The following is a 22,494-nucleotide window of genomic DNA, read 5'->3' on the forward strand; positions in this document are numbered from 1 at the left end:
GTGTGTGTGTGTGTGTGTGTGTGTGTGTGTGTGTGCATGTGTGTGTGCGTGTGTGTGTGTGTGTGTGTGTGTGTGCGTGTGTGCATTCATACCTTTTTTTTGCACGTGCGTGTGTTTGCCGTATGACTGTGTGTGTTAAGTGTCTGAGAGACACTTAATCAATGCTTCCCAGAGAAGCTTATCTAGGGAGTTGAGACGCTGCCGACTGCAGACAGCAGACAGCAGACAGGAGATGCCCCCTGTCAGGCAGTCAGCCATAATGAGACCAGAGTGCAGAGCTCCACTGACAGCCATGTTGTAGTGTGTGTCTTGTTTGTTTGTTTCTGTTTATTTGTGTGTGTGTGTGTGTGTGTGTGTGTGTGTGTGTGTGTGTGTGTGTGTGTGTGTGTGTGTGTGTGTGTGTGTGTGTGTGTGTGTGTGTGTGTGTGTGTGTGTGTGTGTGCGCACACTTATAGATGGATCTATACATATATAGCTACTTTACTAAATATAGAAAGATAGATAGCTAGACAGACAGACAGACAGACAGACGGACGGACAGACATATACATACAGCTACTACAGTCAGAGAGACTGACCGATAATAGTAATCATAACGCTAGTCTAGGTCAACGAACTTAATGCACCAGTAGAATAAAGTTGGGCTTTATTCAGACGAGTAGCACACTCATTTGTTGGGGGTAGTTGGAGCAGCCTACACTGCCCCCGCCCAACTAGGACGCGAATACTCTACCTCCACAGAGAGCACTAGACTCGCTTCGCACTAGTCGTTCGTGTAGCCCCTGGAATAACCTATTTATAGCGATAGGATAAATGCAAGCGAATGCTGAATTATATTGCACATTGTTTCAAGTAGTAGCCCTACATGTCGATGTGATTCATGGGATGTTTGTACGAGTGCAATTGATAGAGTAAACGCTATTTTGACCTTTTACGGAGAAGGAATCGCATCTCACTCGGGGACCCGCTTGCGGTAAGTTACTGTGCGTGTGTTGTCAATTGTCTGCAAGAACATCATTGATGTAACTATTCAAACGTGCACCTCGTCACAAACTAACGCGACAGTTTTCTAATAAAATACGTTTGAAAATCCAGGCAAAATACATGAAGGGGAAAAACAATCAGTTTTCCCATTCGTTTTCAACGCATGGAGTTTGTTGTTGGAATGAACTGGACGCCACGTTAAATTCCTATGACATGATTTCACTTTTATTAATCTTCTTGATTCGTCATTGAGGTATGAGATATGGTCATGGAAGACATTATTTCCTCGGAGCATTTTTTTTACATTTAAACAACACACCTTTAAATAATTCCGGGTGGCAAAATAAATTTGAACATCATGGTTGAGGCGACCCATCTGCACCCAGTGGGGAAGGAGAGATAGCACAGGGAGAATGACAGGTGAGAAGTACAAATGAGGGATTACTGGAGGTCATCTGCGAAAAGGAAATATTCGGCTGAGCTCACGTATTTCTACACAGGCACGTTTGCTGCTGCTGATCAACCTGACATTGATATCACATGCAGATGTTTATATCACATGCAGATGTTGATCGGAAAAAAAAAAAAAACATTTGTACGGTAGCAGATTAAAGTTGGGGTTGCAAACAATTTCAGAGCTAGAAATGGGCTCATGGGCCCAAACAGGTTGGTAACCACCGGCCTATGATGTCAGCCTCTGGACATTTGTTTGATGAGGAAGACTAATGTGTTGAACATAGTCATTCATGACATGTTTAAAGCTGCAGGTTTGATACATTTTGTCTTAAAATACAAACAAAACATAAATTCTCTCTCTTTCATGAACAATTATTTGAACACTACAGTGGCCCTCTACTTGTGTTCCTACTAAGGCACATTCATCCACTAGACACACTTGGCTAAGACACATATTTTAGATTGGCCCAGATGTCGTGCAGGTCTCCTTCATGGAACTGCTTTGTAGGCTACTGCTAGACAAAGGGAGGGCAGTTTGTTATGGAAGTAGTACTACTGAAAGAGTAGAAAGAAATGAATAATAAGAACCAGCTTTTTCAATATCACATTTAAGGTAAACCGGTGTACTTCTTATGACACCCCTACATGTTGACACTTCTGCTCATCTATCTTCATGAAGAAGCTGGCTAGACAAGCATCCCAGAGTCAGAAAATAAAATGAGTTCATCAGAACCTCTACAAATACACCACCCAGATCCCCAATGCCTTGAACAGTTGTATAAAGGGTTTGACCTGAGTAAGCTGTTGTGGCTGTATGCAGATTCATTGGGCACTGCAGTCTGTAACAGCTTTAAATTTTTCCTATAAACCCGGTGAGGGGAACCTGTATAGCTTATTTTGAGAAAACATTACATCACACTTGAATGTCCATTGGTGCATTCACTGGAATAACCAGCAGGCTGTATGGTTCCCAGTAGACCCAGTGTCCTCTCTTCCAGAGTGTGCGTAGGATCTCACATCCGGCATTCATTGTCATAAGGAGAAACAAACCAGGAGATGCATCACTTTTTCAAGCTGGTTACAGAGCTAAAGAGAACATTATGCACTGATGGATATGTTGGGACAACATATCATAGCTAGTATAACAAATATAAGGAATCAAAAATAGGTAATGATTAATGATTGATTTCTATTTAAAGTTTGCTGTAGGTACAATTCAAGAGCTATTAGTTGAGGGTCGTACCGAATCGTACCGAATCAAATCGAATCGTATCGTGGGGAATTCTGAAGTATCGAAAATAATCGAATCGTTGGCTTACGAAATCGATATCGTATCGAATCGTCATGAAGGCTCTGAATTACACCCCTAGTGACCAGGTTGGTTTGAAATACTCAAATGCACGCCAGACATGTATTTTTGAGGCTGAGGGTCCTGTGCAGCACTGCACAATCCATCTGTCTCTCCCCCCTGCTCCCAAGCGCATCTTGGAGGAGGGAGTGGGTCTATTTGTGGATCACCGCATGGTGACAAAAGCCACGAGTCACAGTGGTATGGGCCTTACTCAACAAAAGCCCTGCCGGTTCCTTTATCCTGAAGTCCCCAACAGTGTCGCTTGCTGTGTCCTGTGGTCAGCCTTGAACTGGAAGACTTTTTTTTTTTTTTTTTGTTAAGAGCCAGCTAGTAAAACACAAGTTTAATGACAAGGGTTACTTTCTTTAGTTTTCTTTACATTCTTTGGTTTTATTCCATTATTTCTGAATGTCAAGAAACTTTTCTGGTCTCTGGCCTTCCGATGATATATTGTGGTTCATTCGATTGTCTGTAATGGCTTATCGCATCATCGACGGAATGGATGGATTATTTACCTCTTTCTGACATAAGAAATGTATACGATTGAGTACTGACCCTTCCGGACAAAAAGAAAAGGATAAAACAAATGCTATTAAACTGGCCATCATGTGTTGATTTAATTACAGCAGGATAGCCCTGTCATTCAGGCCATGAAGACACAATGAGAAGCGATAATACCAATGCCCTGGTGCTGTCTCAAAGTTTTTCTTTGTACCCTAACCAGATTAAATTCAGTCAAACTGAATTAGCAAGCAGATGGTCACCCCAAGAGGGCCCAGATAAGACCCTTAGCTGGGCCTGCTCACAACTCTGAGATTTAGTCATGTTACGTTTTTCTTTCTAGTAGTTATTTTATATCAAGTACATTTTTACTTGATATATTATTATTCTAAACATTTGTTTGATTTGTCAAAATTGTGAATAACAGCATACATCATGTGTGTGTGTGTGTATGTGTGTGTGCGTGTGTGTGTGTGTGTGTGTGTGTGTGTGTGTGTGTGTGTGTGTGTGTGTGTGTGTGCGTGTGCGGGGGGGTTGTGCGTGTGTGTGTGTGTGTGTGTGTGTGTGTGTGTGTGTGTGTGCGTGTGCGGGGGGGTTGTGCGTGTGTGTGTGTGTGTGTGTGTGCGTGTTGGTTTGTGTCTGTTTGTGTGTATGAGTCTTGTAAACCTAAGCTATAGTGGATATCAATATAGTACTCCCATATGACTCAGTAGTATTATTGTGTTGTGTTTTTACTCTGATTATTTACCACACTGCTCCAATCAGAGACACTTAGCACACACAATCCAATGATTAGCAACAGACGTTCCCCATAGCCACCGAGTGCAAACGATGCCAATATTTCTCTGCCCCAGTATTCGAGTTGATTGCACATCAACTCGTGCACTCATGAACATATGAACCAGATGCTCCTTTTTTTTGGCAAGAATGACATATATTTGACACATAGGCAATTACAACTGGAGTGCCATGCTCCATGTGTGGTCCTATCTATTTCTGGCTTCTTCTTCTTCATCTTTATGGAAGGACTGTGCGACTAGTTTGTACTGGGAAGAGTTCAGCCTCTCCACAGCAGTGCTCTGATGGGCAGCAACCAACACTAATTAGGAATACATATACAGTATATGTTTATATAACAGTGCCAATAAAACACAAGGACTGCCTTAATGTTTTGTTGGTTTTAAATCTATAAATCCTATCGAAATCTGCTTGATGTGTATACACAGTATATAACTCATATACATGAGGTCCACTGTCGGATATAATGTCACATGATTCTAGTAAGAATGGATCATGTAACATCACTCGCTCTCTTTCCCTCACTTTCTCATTCTACCCCTTTCTGCAGCCACCACCGTCCAGTTCATTGATGTCTATTGTAGACAGCAGTATTTTCAACAATTTCTGGTATTTTCAAAATATTGTTTTCCCAGACATTCTAAATACTTCCTACTGCCATTTCTGCATACGGTTACCCTGGAAATCAAGAGTTCTCGCAAGAGCACAATTTGAATTTGCTCAGCAAGTCACTCTGGGAACGAGCAATATACTCATTCCCCGATTCCCCTGACGCAGAACATTAACCAATCACATCGGTGTATCTGATATAGGCGGGCCAAAAGCTTTGCTGTTTTACTGACCAGATACAGCAATAGTCTTATCTATTGGTTAGCTCCGCTGGTTGCTTCTGGTATTCTTCTGATTGGTCGTAGTGTTATCCAATTGTGTGTTATTTTCAAATGCATGCTTAGTGTCACCCCTCGAGTTGGGCCACTTTCATTACTCGTTGCCAGACGTCCAGACCCTACAGCTTTCTAGATGTGGGTCTGGATTTCCAGGCTAGCATAATGTGGCAGTGATAAGCCGATATGTCTGGATGGTTGGGCAATGCAATAACATTTATATTTGTCTAAATTTCAATTGACCACAAAAACACATCTAAATGCATCTCCCTGGGCTTCCAGGCACTGACAATTACAATTTCCTTTTAGCTGAGACAATTCATACAGCACAACCCTAGACACTGGCTACGCTAAAAGGATAATCTCTTATTAAAGATCACTCATTAGCCTTTTCAACAATGTGTGTGTGTGCGAAAAAAGCTGGCCCATTAGAAGTCCAAAATGTCCTCTGAATAACTGAGAATACACAACCCTCAATGTCTCTCAATTTCCTATTACTAAAGGACTGTGATTAAAGAGTTCAGGTGCTGAGTAGTGGAACAAGGCTACATGTTGCCATGTTAGTCACCACTTAAACCCTCCTGGGTGTGTGGGAAGCACTGCTTTACACAAGTGATCTGATTCACAGGCCTTCTGCTTCACAGCTCTCTCTTACAGCCCAGCTCAGCTGTCCACAACCTCACTGATACATGCAACAACAACAACAACAACAACAACAACAACAACAAAAACAAAAAAACAGACAGATAGTTAACCCTCCCCCAAATGCCATTAACTGGCATCTGTCTGTCTGTCAGTCTATTCGTCTGTCTGTCTGTATCTATGTTTCTGTCGTGTTCGTTCTGTATATCTACTGTGTTTCTATCTCAAATAAATAGTTTATATTTGATTAGCATTGTTGCAGTTATGGTGTTATATTGTCTGTGTTTGGGAAATACTTGGAAGTGTAAATGCTTGTGAAGCACTGTGAAACAAACAGCAAATAATTTGTGTGATCAATCAATATATTTTTTGGTGTATCAGCAGATACATGGCTATTTCCTCCTGCAGAGCCAGGTAGTGATCACTGCAACAAAAATCCACCACCATGATTTTGCATCCTGTGTAGTGATTTTGTTTCTATAGTAACAGGCCTTGCTACAAAAGCTTGCTGGTCCAGTGTGCTTGTAGGTGCCCTCATCCAATACAGTTTTCAAGCTGTAACTGTGGTGAAGCAAAGCTGAAAAATGATGTTGTCAGTGTAGTCTTACAAATAAAAAAAAAATGTAGATCGCTAAAAGGGACTTGTAATTATCTCATTTGGTGATGAGTAAAGTGGTAAAATGTCAGTGGAACTTGTTTGCCCAAGAACAGCAAAATCAATTCTGTGTCACTATTTTGCTGCTCCTCCCACAGGCGATGACAAAATTTCAAAACCCAGTCCCTCTTTCCATGCCTTTGATGAATCCTCTGAACCCAGCATAACCACCCTTATTCCTCTCTCTTTCTCTCCAGCTAATGTAAAGCGGTGCGAGACAGACGGCTCCAGAGCAGTATCGAGAACCTCCACCTCTTTGAAACCCAGAGCCATTGCCAGGTACATATGGTATGCTGCTCTCTTTAAGCCTACCCTGTACTGAAACCAACCATACACTCATCTTCCTCCGCACGTTTCACTGATATGAACCCCCCTTTATTACCATTTATTTTTACTGCTCTGTTTTATAACTAATGTTTATATAATGTATGTTAATCCACCTTTCTCACCTCCGGCTCCACCTGCATACATATATATGGGGTGGAGGAAGCTAACGGAGACTATATCAAATTATTTAAGGTGATCCATAAAAACTTCATAATAACTCCATGTATAATTGTTGTTTATACACAGACTGAGCCGATTCAGCTGAGCTGAGCCATTTCCAAAGACCCACAACAGACCCACATTGCATTAGGTTCTAAAAATCAAAACAAATTAGATTGTTATCCCCAGTGAGTTGTGTGTTGAGATGCTCAAAAGCTACGTGTACAGCAGTGCTGTGTTAATGAATCAGCAATTTAATTTAAACTTGAGCTCAGAAAAAAAGATTTGCACAATGATTCACAAATGTGAATAAATCTGGCCATGTACCCCACATACAAAACCCCACTCACACAGACACTTCACAAGGCTTTTGTACAGTGAGTCTAACAGACCTTTTAGAGCCTTTTGTCAGCCCTTCGTGCCAGCAGAGATTACAGGCCTTCCGGATGGAACAAAAGACCACAGTCACTAAAACATAGCGTCTTTCCCTCCCATTTCAACTCTTTACCTAGTGCTTCCAAATCAGACGTCAAACGTTTAGCTATGAGGTACATTATTCAAATGTCTTTAAATATTTGAGCAAGGTTACAACAAGTCCTCCTATCCCAGGAGTTCCTCCAGTCCCTCATAACGGAATATGAGGCCGACTTCATCACATATTGGAATGATAGACACCTTTAGGGGTTATGCATGTTGCATTTTTGTTTGTGTTTTATGTTTATATTTGATTGTTAGTAGAACCCCATTACAGAAACAACACAATTGCTTCAGATTGCTTATACTTACTTATATAAAATGTAATCCTTCTTTAATCGCATTCAGTTACTTGACCTTCTTTTGCACCAACTGCAACTATTCATCAAAATCTTACACTGCACTGCTTTGAATCCCCCCCAGCGATGGAAGTAGCCCTATTATTATCTCTTAATAAAAATTTATCGAGACCTTCAATCTAATGAATCCAAGGCTGTGGAGAGATACTCTCACCAGCCGTGAGACGGGGTGATGAAGGACCCCTGGCAAAGCTAGAAATAATTCAAACATCGATCAATGTTGCTGAGCCTCATTATCGATTGCTGGGCCGTTGCCCTGGGGGCTCACGTTGAACGAGGCAGATCAAAGACTCAACATGTGTATCTCCCTTGTTCATGCACTCACCTATTGGTTGCTCCCCCTCTTCTGATGACTGGGATAGTGTCTATGCATTATAGAATGTGGGTGTTTCTGTGGGTCAGGTAAATAAGTCACATGAACCTTAAAGCTTCCCAGAGAGCAATGGCAGTTTTTGAGGAAAGCATGCACACGTGGGGTTCTTCGTACTAGTAATGAAAGTATGCATGTGTGCATGGGACGTATTTACTTTCCAGTCTATTGCAATTACATTAAGGGGCAGCCCACAGAGGCAGGACAGCCTCAGCCTCTACTGTTCATTTTCACTACTTCCCCATGTGACTGGTCCTGAAAGGCTGATACACAGAGCAAGTTGAGCCAGCCAGCGACTTGAAGAAACTCAACGCATGACTCTCATTAGCTGTTATCATAATTATCACTTACAGAAATGTAGATGTAGCTCCTGCACAATTCTTATGCTTATATCCATGGGCCATTCAGTCCCCGGTGTATATATATATATATATATATTTGATGAATTGTGTAGTTACATTTTTTATTAAAATTGTTTCCCCAGGGGTCTGTTTTTCTAGAAGTACTGTTCCTGGCATAGGGACCATGATTGGTTGTGCTTGTATGTCAATCACGACCTCTTCCATCCATCATCCATCAAGTAGGCGGTTCTTGACACGGTTTATCAGCGCTGTGTCTCAGCCTTTCTGTAGGGAAAGGTTGGCTTGGGATGAATAGAAGAACCCTGCACCTTGAGTCCTGAAAATCTCCATTCACATCTATTCTGGCTCAATCTATGCAGCCTGTGGCTGTGCTGTTTACACTGCGCTCTCATTATGGATGTAAATAGGCAACAGCAGATCCTGAGGGGCTGTAAACCCACGCAATGCTTGTTCATCATTGCTCCAGCCCCTATCTGAGTCCCACCGCCTCTCCAGGGACCAGGCTGTGCATCCTCACTGGTGCCCAGGTGTGATTAATGGGTTTGGATCCTAAGCCTGTCACCAATGGCTTACTGGTACTGGTGTTCTCTGAGCATATTGGCTCTGCACTGCCTGGCTGTCCATTGGGGCTTCCTGTTGCAGTGCCATGATATGCTGACGATGCCGTCCTGGACCAAATCGGCCAGGAGGAGTTTTATAAATTATAATGGAGATTGTCTTACCCAATGGGGCTGCTCTCTGGTAAAGTAGGGCTTCGATAAATATTGAATGTCAGCAACAGCAGTGTCTCTGCTGTTCTATTGTAACTCTTTTAAAAAGTTTATATTTTTTGCAGTGCCCACTCCAGACTCTGAAGTGATTAAAGGATTTGTCTTTAAGGATGCTCTATGTTTAAGAAACGACAGACCAAACTTAAATCAATGTGTGTGCATTGATTGAATCTCGCTTACACACACACAAATACAAACCCACATTTGCGCGCTCATGTACACACTACTAAGTACACTCCTATACACATTGCATTCTTATAGCCCCCCTCCCCCCTGAACACACACACACACACACACACACACACACGCGCGCACACACACACACACACACACACACACACACACACACACACACACGCACCCCAACATTCTTAACAGACAGAACCTCATGCATGCAGACATATGTTATGCACCTAACTATATGGTACCTATGCATGCACCCCAATATTATCACCATACATCAAGTGAGGACCTGCTGGGTTGAATTTAAACATCCTTAATTGATTTTTACTGCACCCACACTCAACCCCCACCCCCACTATTTCCCAGCCAGGGCTGCATTTGTGTGAAAGACGACTTAAGGTTTAATCCCTGCAATGCTCCACTTCATTCGCTCCCTTCAGACTTATTTTTGGACAATTGCATGCATGAAATTACAAGCTGAATAGAGTCTCAGCAGTGTGTGTGTGTGTGTGTGTGTGTGTGTGTGTGTGTGTGTGTGTGTGTGTGTGTGTGTGTGTGTGTGTGTGTGTGTGTGTGTGTGTGTGTGTGTGTGGTGCGTGTGTCTGTATACTGTACATGAGCTGGGTAGTTGGTAGTGGAAATTATAAGAATTAAGGCAAAAAAGGAATGTGCATTGTTTATTAATGATACAGATACAAGCCAACAACATGAGTAATGGAAAACACTCTGATTTGTCTCCCATTGTCATGATATTTAACAAATATCTTCCTCCACCCTGCTCCTCCTCTCTGGAGCCCGATGGAGGGAGAGAAGGAATTGAGTAGTCAGGGTCATAATGGAGAGGCTGGAGTGGGAGGAGAGGAAGGAGGCGTGGATGGAGAGGGAGGAGAGGGAGGAGAGGGAGAAAGAGAAGGAGGAGAGGGAGGAAGAGTGGATGCAGAGGGAGGAGGAGTGGATGCAGAGGGAGGAGAGGGAGGAGGAGAGTGATGAGAGGGAGGAAAGAGAGGAGAGGGATTCCATTCCTTCCAAAGGAATTTCTGGAAACTAATTGAAAAAAAAAATTAATAATTGTCAATAGAAACATTATTGCATCTATACAGAGGCTGCAGAGGCTCCTCACTATCCATGGAGGATGGTGTCACTCTTGTCCACCGAAAGAACACATCCCTGTTTATGGATAAGATGAGATAAGACGATTTGTATTTTTCTCTCCTAAATATTGACTATAGCTTTGTAGGTTTATCCAGTATACCGTATTAGCCGATTTGCTTACTGAGGTAGCGTGAATAGGACATCAATGTGCAATGTATCTTCAGTGTGACTTGATTGCACAGTATCGTTCTCAGACTTTGTTCTGTATTTTTGTTACATTCTACAACTACCGGTACACTATGCTAAAGATATAAATGTAAACTTTAAATTAATTTTAACACAAAGCAGCCCATTACAAAAATAATTGTCAATACATTTAGCCAATTTTTTGTGGTTGATTTAATTACTTTATTTCAACATAAACTTGCATAAGCATACAATATCTGATAGTTGAAACTTAAAAGCAAACTAACCATTTCTCACTAGTTTGCTGATATGCTAAATTATTCTCACCATGTTCATGACAAAATCCATATTCATGTGTTATTTCCAAGATTTGTCGAAAGGCTTTGAATTGTTCCTCTTCCTGTGTCACTTTTCTCTCGATGTAGAAGGCTCCATGCGATATATATCAATGCCAAGACAAGTAGGCAGACAAATGATGAAGGTTGGATTTCTATTGCTGTTCTAACTTCTACTGGGGGAGTACAAAATATATATTTTGTGTGAAAATATGAAAATTATTGCATAAGGAATATATTCTATAAGCCTACGCATTTTAGTTATAAAAACAGTTACTCTCTCAATATCAAACTGACAAGCAGCCCAGGGGAATTCATTCTGTTCATTGCTCACCTCTATTTTCTGCTATTTTCGTATTTATCCAGCTAGACACATTGTGATTTAGATCTCTTTTTCATGGGTAATGGTCATTCTGTGAGTTAAAGAGACAATGAAGAAGACAAGTTGAAGCTGTAACTAGGAGACTATCAAAATGATTATGACTCCTGTCAGAATATAGTGAATTCAATTGGGAAGACAGAGAGAGAAATAATGAAATAAACAAGACAAATCCAATAACAACAGCTGTGGACAGAATGGGCTGATACCTATGTTTGACCTCTGTAGAGAATAGGACTTGTACTGCGTCTTCAGAGCTGAAAACATTACATAAGAGAATACCTAGCCTTACTAATTTGGCCATTTGGATTCCAAACGTGCTCTGTAACTTATAGCTCACAGTAAAACACCTGCGGATGTCCTACCAGTTTGTTGTACTAGCCAGTGCAGTTTTCTTTGCCAAACTAGAGTAGAGAGGAGAGGAGGTCAGCTCAGATGATTGGGTTTCACCTGGACTGTCTGGGGGTGGATGGGGAGGATTAGGTGGATGATCCCTCAATGATGAGTGGAGGCTGACAAGGTGGAACGCCATCAGCCACATGGCTCCTCCCTCCTCACTTCTAGCAGCAAGCCGACTCTCAGACTCCCTTCCAAACACTACCAACCTGTTATAACCCCACATTTCTGTGCTGTGGTTAAGAGCAATTATTTGGGTGTCATTTGTTGGAAATTTGAGTTGACTGCCCCTGCCCCTCTATGAGGCAATTTCGGCCACAGGATTGTAATAAGCTTGTCTCATAATTTCATTAGATGAAATGGAATTATGTCCTACCTGTCTGTCTACCTGCCTACCTGGCTACCTCCTTAGTGTTTGACCGATACTCTCCCCCTACCTCTACACACACACACACACCCACGCAGGCACACTCTCACACTCTCACACACACACACACACACACACACACACACAGGCACACTCTCACACTCTCTCTCACACACACACACACACACACACACACACACACACACACACACACACACACACACACACACACACACACACACACACACACACACACACACACTGCCTGCATAGACGGTGTGGTTACATTACTTTCCCAGCACACAGCTCAGAGGAGCAACTGGTAAATGCACAGTTGGCTGTGTTCACACCCCTGCTGGGCCCTGGTGTCTGCAACACGTCCTGGTCTGTCCGTGTGGAGCTCTCTCTGTCCTGGGGACCGGCTGCTGCTGCTGCTCCTGCTGGCAGCAGCCCCATACACGACACCAGAAATGTTGCTGCTGCCCTTCTGTGTGTGTGGGCACCGCGGGTGATCTCATTTTGTTTACAACCGTGTCGTGATGTTTTTTTGTACTTTGTGTACTACTTTATATATTTGACTACCATGAGTGAGAAAGTGTTAAGCGAGAATAAATAAAATAAGAAAATAATGAAATAAACAAGACAAATCCAATAACAACAGCTGTGGACAGAATGGGCCGATACCTATGTTTGTACTCTTTAGAGAATAGGACTTGTACTACATCTTCAGAGCTGAAAACATTACGAGAATACTTACTTGCCTTACTAATTGGGCCATTTGGATTCCAAATGTGCTCTGTAACTTATAGCTCACAGTAAAACAGGCATACATATGTAGATGTAGATGTAGATGTAGTTCCTTTTCAGTTCAACTCTTACTCACTTAAGCAGAACGTGTCTGGAAAATGGCAAACTTACCTGCCGACACAGAGACACACCACCCACACAGATCAAACCTCATGCGTTGCCTTGTGAAACACAGATGGGATCCTTGCAGGTCTTGTGCTGCTGGCTTCGTGATTTCCTGGTGAGTGGTGAGAAACAAGGCTAGGTATTGCATTTTGTAGACCTCATCAAATGCCGGCAAATAACAATTATTTTAAAATGTTCACTGACGATGTATCTATTGAAACATTTTGACATGAATTATTTATTTAGTCTTTTTTTTTGTCTTTAAAATCTCATAAATAATAAATATCCATCACAAGTTACCAGAGATCCAAAGCTGTGTTTTTTAACAAAGAAAAGCAACCAACATTTCTGGTGCTATGAGCAGCAAATATTTGTTGCTCTCATAATCATAAACCATCTGTTAATGCGTATTATTAATGTCAATGTTTTTATTGTGGGTGTTTGTGTGTTTGAGTGTGTGTTTCTATGTGCGTGTTTGTGTGAGTTTGTATGTGTGTGTGTGTGTGTGTGTGTTTGTGTGTGCATGTGTATGTGTGTGCCTGTGTGTGTTTTCCTGCGTGTGTGTGTGTGTATGTGTGTGTGTGTGTTTTCCTGTGTGTGTGTGTGTGTGTGTGTGTGTGTGTGTGTGTGTGTGTGTGTGTGTGTGTGTGTGTGTTCAGGGCCATAGGGAGGAACCAGCACCACGGTCAGCCATGGAAGGGGACTGCCTCAGCTGCATGAAGTACCTCATGTTCATCTTCAACTTCTTCATCTTTGTAAGTCCATCACATGATACTCTCCGAAGCTCCTGTTCTTGCTGTCTTGAATGCATAATTGATTAAAAAGTCTCTCATGTTGGTGCCATTGCTGCTATCTACTATTATCTAACATTTGCTGTATACTTTTTAGATAAGATGGTACTTTATTGATCCTAGATGGTCATTTTGGGTGCTGCACTATTGCCGTATACTTAATTTATTTAATCTAATTTGATAAACAACATTTTTGAACACTTACATAAATTTGTCTGCGCAGGGCTTTACACAATATGTAATGTTTTTCCATAATATGAAAGATATTACCAAGCCTTTGATAATATCAAAGGTTTGATATGTTTCCTGGATATACTTTCTGATCTGTAGTCCTTTTTGGGGGTGATGTAATACCCTCACACACAGTGGGAATGACACAAAAACAACACATCTAAGGCATTCACTGAACTCTTTGACACAAACTAACTACTAGTGTTATTGGATCAAATTAAATGAATCATGTACCAGTGCATTTGCTAAAACCAGTGCATGCAGTCCTTTGCTAAAACCAAGATAACTTGAACTTGAAGTATTTGTACTAGAAGTCAACATCTCTTCTTAAACCCTCCTTTTCTTTTCCAACCGGTTGCTGTTTGAATGTGTCGCCTATGTCAGCTGGGTGGGTCCTTCCTGCTGGGAGTGGGTCTGTGGGTGCTGCTGGACCCCATGGGCTTTAGAGAGATTGTGGCAGCCAACCCCCTGCTGTTCACGGGCGTCTACATCATCCTGGCCCTGGGGGGCCTGCTCTTCCTGCTTGGCTTCCTGGGCTGCTGCGGGGCCATCCGGGAGAACAAATGTCTGCTGCTCTTTGTGAGTTTAGTCCTGATGCTCCATATCAACATGACTCAGTGGAAATCAAGTTCAGAACACAATTTGAATGGATTATAATGACAAGATTATTTTTGACTAAACGACCAAGTAAAGTAGGCATACATATGATCTTTGTTGTGACTACTATTATATATGTTTTCTGAATATATTTTCATTGTAGGACCCCTTGTGCCGCACAGACTATCAGAATTGTACAACAGTGCCATCTAGAGGAGATCGATCAGGAACTTTACTAGACATTGAGCAATATTTACACTCGCCATGATCCAAAGTCAAAGAGCTTGTGTTCAAACAACGACAAGCCAATGACTGTTGTCTTATATTTTCAGTTCTTCACGCTCATCCTTTTCATCTTCCTGACTGAGCTAGCAGCGGCCATTTTGGCTTTCCTCTTTCGAGAGCATGTGAGTATTACACTTGGAAAGTAAACTGTGAGCTGGTAAAGGGAGGTTATGAAGTGAACTGGATAAGCCAGCACAGCAACACCATTGCTTTATCTGCACTAAGTCATAATAAAGCAACAATGTTGCTTTATCTGCTCGTCATAATAAATTAGGTTAGATACTATTAGGTTAGATGCAATTGTTATGCCTATGTGTGTGTGTGTGTGTGTGTGTGTGTGTGTGTTTGCACTTTTGTGTGTGTGTGTGTGTGTGTGTGTGTGTGTGTGTGTGTGTGTGTGTGTGTGTTTGTGTGTGTCCGTGTGTGTGCGTGTGTGTAGTTGACCAGAGAGTACTTCACCAGGGAGCTGAAACGTCACTATCAAGGCCACAACAACACAGATGTGTTCACTTCCACGTGGAACGCCATCATGACCACGGTAACGTCTGGGAATTCAAAAAACAACATTTTATTCACATCTTAACATCTCATCCTCTTCAAGACAGAGCGTACGAAAGAGCATCTCTGAGTTCCTCTCGCTGATCCTGTGCTGCAGTTTGACTGCTGTGGCGTCAGCAGCCCAGAGGACTTTGAGGAGAGTCTCTTCAGGCTCATCAGCCCCAGGAAGGCGGTGCCCGAAGCCTGTTGTCAGAGGAACCGTTTCCTTGGAGACGTGGAGCACGTGAGCCTGGAGCAGTGCTTGAGCGGCACCATGGCCTTCCGACACAACAAGGTCACCAGAGCGTGTGGTGTCTGATCCCTCCAAATGCATGCCATGTATACTCATAAACCTGTCCTATTTGTTGTGCATGCAAATGAAGATTTGGTTGCATTTGACTGTGAGTAATAATGATAATTAAGAACAAACTTTGTTAGCATTGCAGTGTCAGTTTTGGTGCAGGACATTTTCATTTTCGTTTTTCAAAATCATATTTTAGGCAGGGCACTGCTGTAAAATAGCATTCGACATGTGATCACCCGAAGAGAATCAATTAATCAATAATAATATTATTTCTAACAAACTTTGACAAGAAAATGTACTGTATATTTTTCCTGCATGAGTTATTTAGCATAGATCTCGTTCTAGTGAGTTGCCAGAGCATAATGCTGCCGTCTTCACCTGGCTGTTTGTCTTCATACAGGGTTGTTACTCAGCCGTGGTGGACTACTTTGAGACTTACATCTACATGGCGGGAGCCCTGGCCATTGTGGTGCTGACTATTGAAGTAGGTCCTCTCATGATCTCTTTCGGATTACCTTGATGTAGATTACCACCCTTAAGTCTCACTAAAGTGGGAGAAAATATGCTGTATAATTATAGTTATTAATTTGGGAGACACTTTTACCCAAACCAAATTGAATACGGATAAAGATCATCAAGGTGGTGGTAAAGTGTCTTTTTTTTTAAAATACACAATTACACAATTTAATAAAAAAGATTATGTCTGATAACAACTCTTCGAACAGCTACAAAATCCTGCAGTAGAGATGTATCACTAAACCGTTAACACAATCAATTGTCTTGATATCTCCATACCTGTGCTGTACCCCTCTCCAGCTATTTGCCATGGTGTTCGCCATGTGTTTGTTCCGAGGAATCCAGTGAACAGGGTGTGCCAGACAACCACCAGGAGCAGCATCAAAGCACATCAGAACAGCACAATGGGCAGAATGCAGGACATAAACATGTACAAAGAAATACAAGCAGATGAAGTGTATTTAAACACTGTTCCTTTTATTATGATGGTCTTGCACTGTAGTTAGCCCCATGTGGATCTGACCTTCACCACTGACGTACTGCCTAAAAAGCACAATCGAAAAAATGAGACATAAATACTGAACGAGACATGGTCGGCATCCGTTATAAAACCACCATAGTGTTCAACTTCTCCTTGTTCGCCATGTGAACTTGTACTGTTGCTGTCGCTTTTGCTTTGACTTGCAGGATCCATCCTTGTGATTCTAATCATTTGTCTGTCACATACTTCCCTAAGGCACTGTGTTAAATAACAGCCACATAACACAAATCTACCCTGCTGTTGCCCAACATAGACAGTTAAGCAAAAGGTGAGCACCTGTCTGTCACAAGAAATGAAATAACCAAGCTGGAGAACATTTTTATTTTCCGAGGGTATGTTGGCAATAAGATGAAGCTCTAATTGAATCTCACCTCTCTGAGAGAAGTCAAGTTGTTTAGAGACCAAACTCTGCCCTCTCTGTCATTCTACTTATCCAAGTCAATAGGTCAGGACAGTGAAAAAATTATTAAAAAATGTAATGTTCAGTATTGAAGTATGAAATGGGACACCTGTGAATGTATGCATCTAAAGATAGAAAGAGAGATGTGTGTGTGGTGTGTATGCATGTGTGTTTGTGTATGTGTGTGTGTGTGTGTGTGTGTGTGTGTGTGTGTGTGTGTGTGTGTGTACACAGTTGAAAGTATGTAAATACAAGCATTCTGAGGATTGTGCCAGTGTACAGTGTGTTATTTAGTGTTGTGTGTTGTGATGTAATTGTTTCTTGACAGTAGTTGTACAATTTGAGTTTTTAGCTCAAATTACATATTTCTGTACATGTTTATCACGGTTACATTTGTAAATGGCACTGATTTAACATTAAAGAAACTTCTGTTGTGATTTATCGTTTCTGTTGAAGATTTGATTCACTGAAAAAGGATCTCCAATTTGATGTATCAAATTACTATTAAAACATTAGGGACCTTCCTTTGAGATAACCTGATGGTAACCATAGCAACGGTACACAGTTTTCCTCATGTCGGTGCATGCAGGTCAGTCATAAGAAAAACTAGCACAGGCTGCTTATCGGTGGCATATCTCAAGAGCTTCAACATAATAATCGATGCATTATATAATAACAGAATCGAGCCATCATAAAATGTGGGGAAACGTTTTGTTTGTCTCTACCTGGGTAGCTGCGCTGTGCTGGGGGTGTGCTTTGTCCCACATGGATGGAAAAGGTAAGTCAATGTAAAGGGGCTATATTTATGCACATGGTGTTGATAGTTGATCATTTGTTTGGTCTGTTGGGGAACCATGATGGCCAGACCTCAAGATGAGCACATGATGATCACAGAGAGAGTTGGGGTTGGCAAGGGAGAGGGAGAGGAAGAGGCATAGCCAAGCCGGGGGTAGGGTTTTATTAATATTATGAAGAATTAAATAAACTATTAAGAACAAACATGACGGCTGAATATTAAGTGTATATTTAAATACCCTCTGCCAATGACTACACACTAACACATTAATTATTAATAGCATCACACATCTATTATCCAATCAATGCTCATAACACTCCCATCTGTAGACAGCATCACCCAGCTCCTCACTCTTCCTGGCCGACCCGTCACCATGCCTTGTGCGTACCGCTACGAGGACCACGGAGAAGTCCCCCAGCTGTCCGTACAGTGGCGGGGCCCCCCGGGGAGAGGGCTGCTGTGTCATTACATCAAGCACAAGGCCTTCCAGAACTGCTCCCGAGGTTACAGCCTCTCCTACAGCCCGGGCAGCATCCTGCTCACCATCCAGCAGGTCCAAGCGCAGGACTACGGCACACACGTGTGCTCGGTCAGCAAGCGCCACGACGTGTCGGATAACAGCATCCACCTGGCCATGAGGACGGGTGAGCGAAAAGCATGCATGGGGCTCCCCGAGAGGCCCCCCCCCGCTCCCTCTCCTGTGTACGAATGGGCCTGTTTGAACAGAACACCATTCCCATCTGCTGCTGCTGCTGATTATGTATAAGATAAGGTTGTGAGAGGTGGAGGGTAAAGGGTTGGGGACTGTATGGTCAATGTGTTGCATCTGTTGTTTTTCAGAGGGGGTCAACGAAGGACAGAGCAGCGGCCGGCACCTCCCAGGTACACTGTGTGTCCACGTGCACTTTCACCATTACGTACTTCATAAATATGTGTGGTTGATGATTGATTGTTGATTGTTATGCAATCTGATGTTGCTGCGATGGAGGATATGTCAGAAATGACACTAAATATCAAATAACACAACACAAAGAGTGTATTTCTCTACCTTCATGCACACATTATTAATTATGTATGTTTTAAATCTGGCTGTTTTGAGAATACATTATTTGAAGAGATATGCATGCCATATGGATAGTGCAAAGTACCACAAATGAACACAATGCATAATAAGTGGTCCTATAAACCTTTGTCTCATCAGGTCCTACCCAGGGACTGGCTTTCCTCCCTGCCTTGTGGTGGATTGTGTGTACGTAGGAAATGGACAGATGGCCGATGAGATGGGCAACCTATTGGAAGCTAGCTGGGAAGAGACTATTTCATTATGCACCACTAAAACCTGTATATTTATCACAGAACTGTAGGAATAAAAGTGTGTGTGGCATTCTGTTTTGTTTGTTGTTCCATTGAAGGATCAGGATTCTTGAAGGATCAGGATTTAGGTTTAAGACAAAAACAGAGGTTTATGAGTAACTATTGAGGACGCAACCATTCATTAGGGTATGCTGTGGCTATGGCCTATACTCAGCTAGAACAGCTACATATAACCATAGTTATTTTTAAAGATAATAAACTGACCCATTTGAACATATGGCTCTTCTAAGACAATGTAGATGGTGAAATGTAGGTTTGAATAAATCAGCAACTATAACATAAATCATTTTTTTCTTCTTTGAGTGCTTTGTGTTCCATTTAATTTTTCTTGGTGAAAATTATTATTACAGTATGCCTAGTGCAGGCACTTTTATCCAAAGCACCTCAAGATACAGGTCACTTACAGAGCATATATTGATGATGGTTACAGGTACGCTGTGTACCATGGTACATTGATTCAAAATTAATAAATAAAATAAACAAGTATAAAATATGTATTCACAAATATCATATATATATATATATATATATATATATATATATATATATATATATATATATATATATAGCAATCTGATGATCAAGCTGGTAATGAACTGTTTGTACCACGTACTGGTTCATAAATACTATGAAAAATAAATATACTTATTCCATGGCCTAGGTGAATAGTCCAGGCGTATTGATTAACTTTTGATAACCACCCTGATGTAGATAAGTATAGAGTATCATTATCCCCCTCTAAACTAATATGCATCGTTTCCTTAACCTCACAACACATTGCATAGGCTATTAGCAGTAAACAAGAGAGTCAAAAATACCCTTCAAAATAACAAATAAGAAAAATCTAACTGAAATCAGTTAACCTTGAACGTTATGTTCCTACTCTGGAATCCTCACTTCTGCTGGTCCACAGACAGGGTGATAGCTTAAAATGCATGTGAAATTTGGAGTAGGGAAATTTGCAGACCTCCAGTCTCAGGCTCACCTTAACCATTGGACCCCTTCCGGACCCCAGCTTGGAGAAGGATTGGACGACTAAAAATGGTTTAGGACAGAAGGGATGACACGATAGCTAGATCCACACAACCTCCCATTTTTTTCATTCAATTACACAACTGTATATGCCTCACTTTACTTTGTATCAGGTCCGGCACCAGGATGAGTTGAATGAGGGGGCTGTTACATTTTGTGAAGGGACATTGTTTTCATAGAATAAAATGTATTGATTTACCTTCAGAAAGGCCCAACAACAACATTAGGCTGTTTAAATCAAATAACACATTTATTAACCAAATATGTTTTGAATTTATGAACGATTTTCTATCAAAATCAGCAGGGAGGGGCGTGTAAAGGCATGCTGTTTGAGGCTTGAGAAAAAAGGCCATTCTCCATATCCGCTTTGTATAGTCTGTATTTATCTGAGAGAAACACACACTTTATTAAAAAAAATTGATGGAAATGGGTCCCAGTGCTGGAGGTGGGCCTGAAGCTGGGGGTGGGCCTGAAGCTGGAGGTGGTCCTGAAGCTGGAGGTGGGCCTGAGGCTGGAGGTGGGCCTGAAGCTGGGGGTGGGCCTGAAGCTGGAGGTGGTCCTGAAGCTGGAGGTGGTCCTGAAGCTGGGGGTGGTCCTGAAGCTGGAGGTGGGCCTGAAGCTGGAGGTGGTCCTGAGGCTGGGGGTGGGCCTGAAGCTGGAGGTGGGCCTGAAGCTGGGGGTGGGCCTGAAGCTGGAGGTGGTCCTGAAGCTGGAGGTGGGCCTGAAGCTGGAGGTGGTCCTGAGGCTGGGGGTGGGCCTGAAGCTGGGGGTGGTCCTGAGGCTGGGGGTGGGCCTGAAGCTGGGGGTGGTCCTGAAGCTGGTGATGGTCCTGAGGCTGGAGGTGCGCCTGAGGTTGGAGGTGGTCCTGAGGCCAATAGTGTCTGGCTGCAGCCTGTAGGACATGGACATCAACATCCAACTGCTACCATCAAAGTCGTTTTACGCCAGCGATGATGTTTAGTAAATGATGTCCCTTTCAGGGTTAGGGTAGTAGTGGTTAGGGTTAGGGTAGTAGTGGTTAGGGTTAGGGATAGGGTAGTAGTGTTTAGGGATAGGGTAGTAGTGGTTAGGGTTAGGGTAGTAGTGGTTAGGGTTAGGGATAGGGTAGTAGTGTTTAGGGATAGGGTAGTAGTGGTTAGGGTTAGGGATAGGGTAATAGTGGTTAGGCTTAGGGATAGGGTAGTAGTGGTTTGGGTTAGGGATAGGGTAGTAATGGTTAGGGTTAGGGATAGGTTAGTAGTGGTTAGGGTTAGGGATAGGGTAGTAGTGGTTAGGGTTAGGGATTGAAAGAAGAGATTGAAACTTTCCACTCCTGTGAACCACGCTTCGCGACTGGACGTGAGTGAGTGACGGTAGCAGTTGAATGTGGATGTCCATGTCCTACAGGCTGCAGCCAGACCCCACTCCCTGAGGCTGGAAGTGGGACTGAGGCTGGAGGTCTGCAGATGGAGGCTATTGATATACGCATAGCAATTAAGTATGAATACAATTATTGCACTTTATAGGCCTGTTGATTTAGTGGGGTTCCCAACCTCTGGGTCGGTACCACACATGGGGTTGCCTGATTTGCATATGAGGTTGCGGGAGACCTATTTGGGCATGGACAAGGAATATATATATTCCTTGTCCATGCTATATAAGGAAATATTTCCTTAAGGAAATATTTCCTTATATAGGAAGAATATAAGGAAATATTTCCTTATATAGGTTACCAAAAACCGTGAAATAACCAAACCATGACCCACCTGAACGATTAAGCTGTAGTAGCCTATGTATACATATACACATACAGATGAGAAGCAGGTGAGAGGCTTACATTGCAGCATCAGTCACTATCAGTTACGTTGACGTTCCTACAGCATTACATTACTGTCTGTTACTTTTCAGCGACGTTCCTACAACATTACAAGTTTACAACACAACCTTATGATTGAACATCAGAATGTATCATGGGATTTTTTGTTGGCAATCCTTTTTTGTTGGCAATAAATGTAAATATACTGTATCCCAGGCTAATTAAAACGTTGTTTTGCCGCGTCTTGCATGAGAATCCCTGTGACAGTTAACAAAACAATGTCACCCCATAATGACTAATTATTTCATGATTAATTACAAGACAATGACTAAAACACTATTACTACTATTAAT

At 42.2% G+C, this 22,494-nt stretch overlaps 1 protein-coding gene across 5 annotated transcripts; it reads left to right on the forward strand.

Moving 5' to 3' along the window:
* Positions 1-758: 758 nt before the first annotated feature.
* Positions 759-17,547, forward strand: LOC311356784 (tetraspanin-18B-like). Of its 5 annotated transcripts, none has more exons than XM_084476639.1 (9): positions 759-973; positions 6,469-6,559; positions 13,602-13,697; positions 14,349-14,543; positions 14,894-14,968; positions 15,286-15,384; positions 15,502-15,678; positions 16,088-16,171; positions 16,504-17,547. In XM_084476639.1, the coding sequence occupies exons 2-9, from the start codon at positions 6,557-6,559 to the stop codon at positions 16,549-16,551; spliced, it is 777 nt and encodes a 258-aa protein (XP_084332765.1). In that variant the 5' UTR covers positions 759-973; positions 6,469-6,556; the 3' UTR covers positions 16,552-17,547. The 5 variants fall into 5 exon arrangements, with proteins under 5 accessions (XP_084332765.1, XP_084332766.1, XP_084332767.1 ...); XM_084476640.1 differs by having other exon boundaries at positions 6,469-6,550; XM_084476641.1 differs by having other exon boundaries at positions 6,469-6,550; positions 13,610-13,697.
* Positions 17,548-22,494: the final 4,947 nt, after the last annotated feature.

Source organism: Micromesistius poutassou, assembly GCF_964030765.1.
Source record: "Micromesistius poutassou genome assembly, chromosome: 12".
Lineage (NCBI taxonomy): Eukaryota > Metazoa > Chordata > Actinopteri > Gadiformes > Gadidae > Micromesistius > Micromesistius poutassou.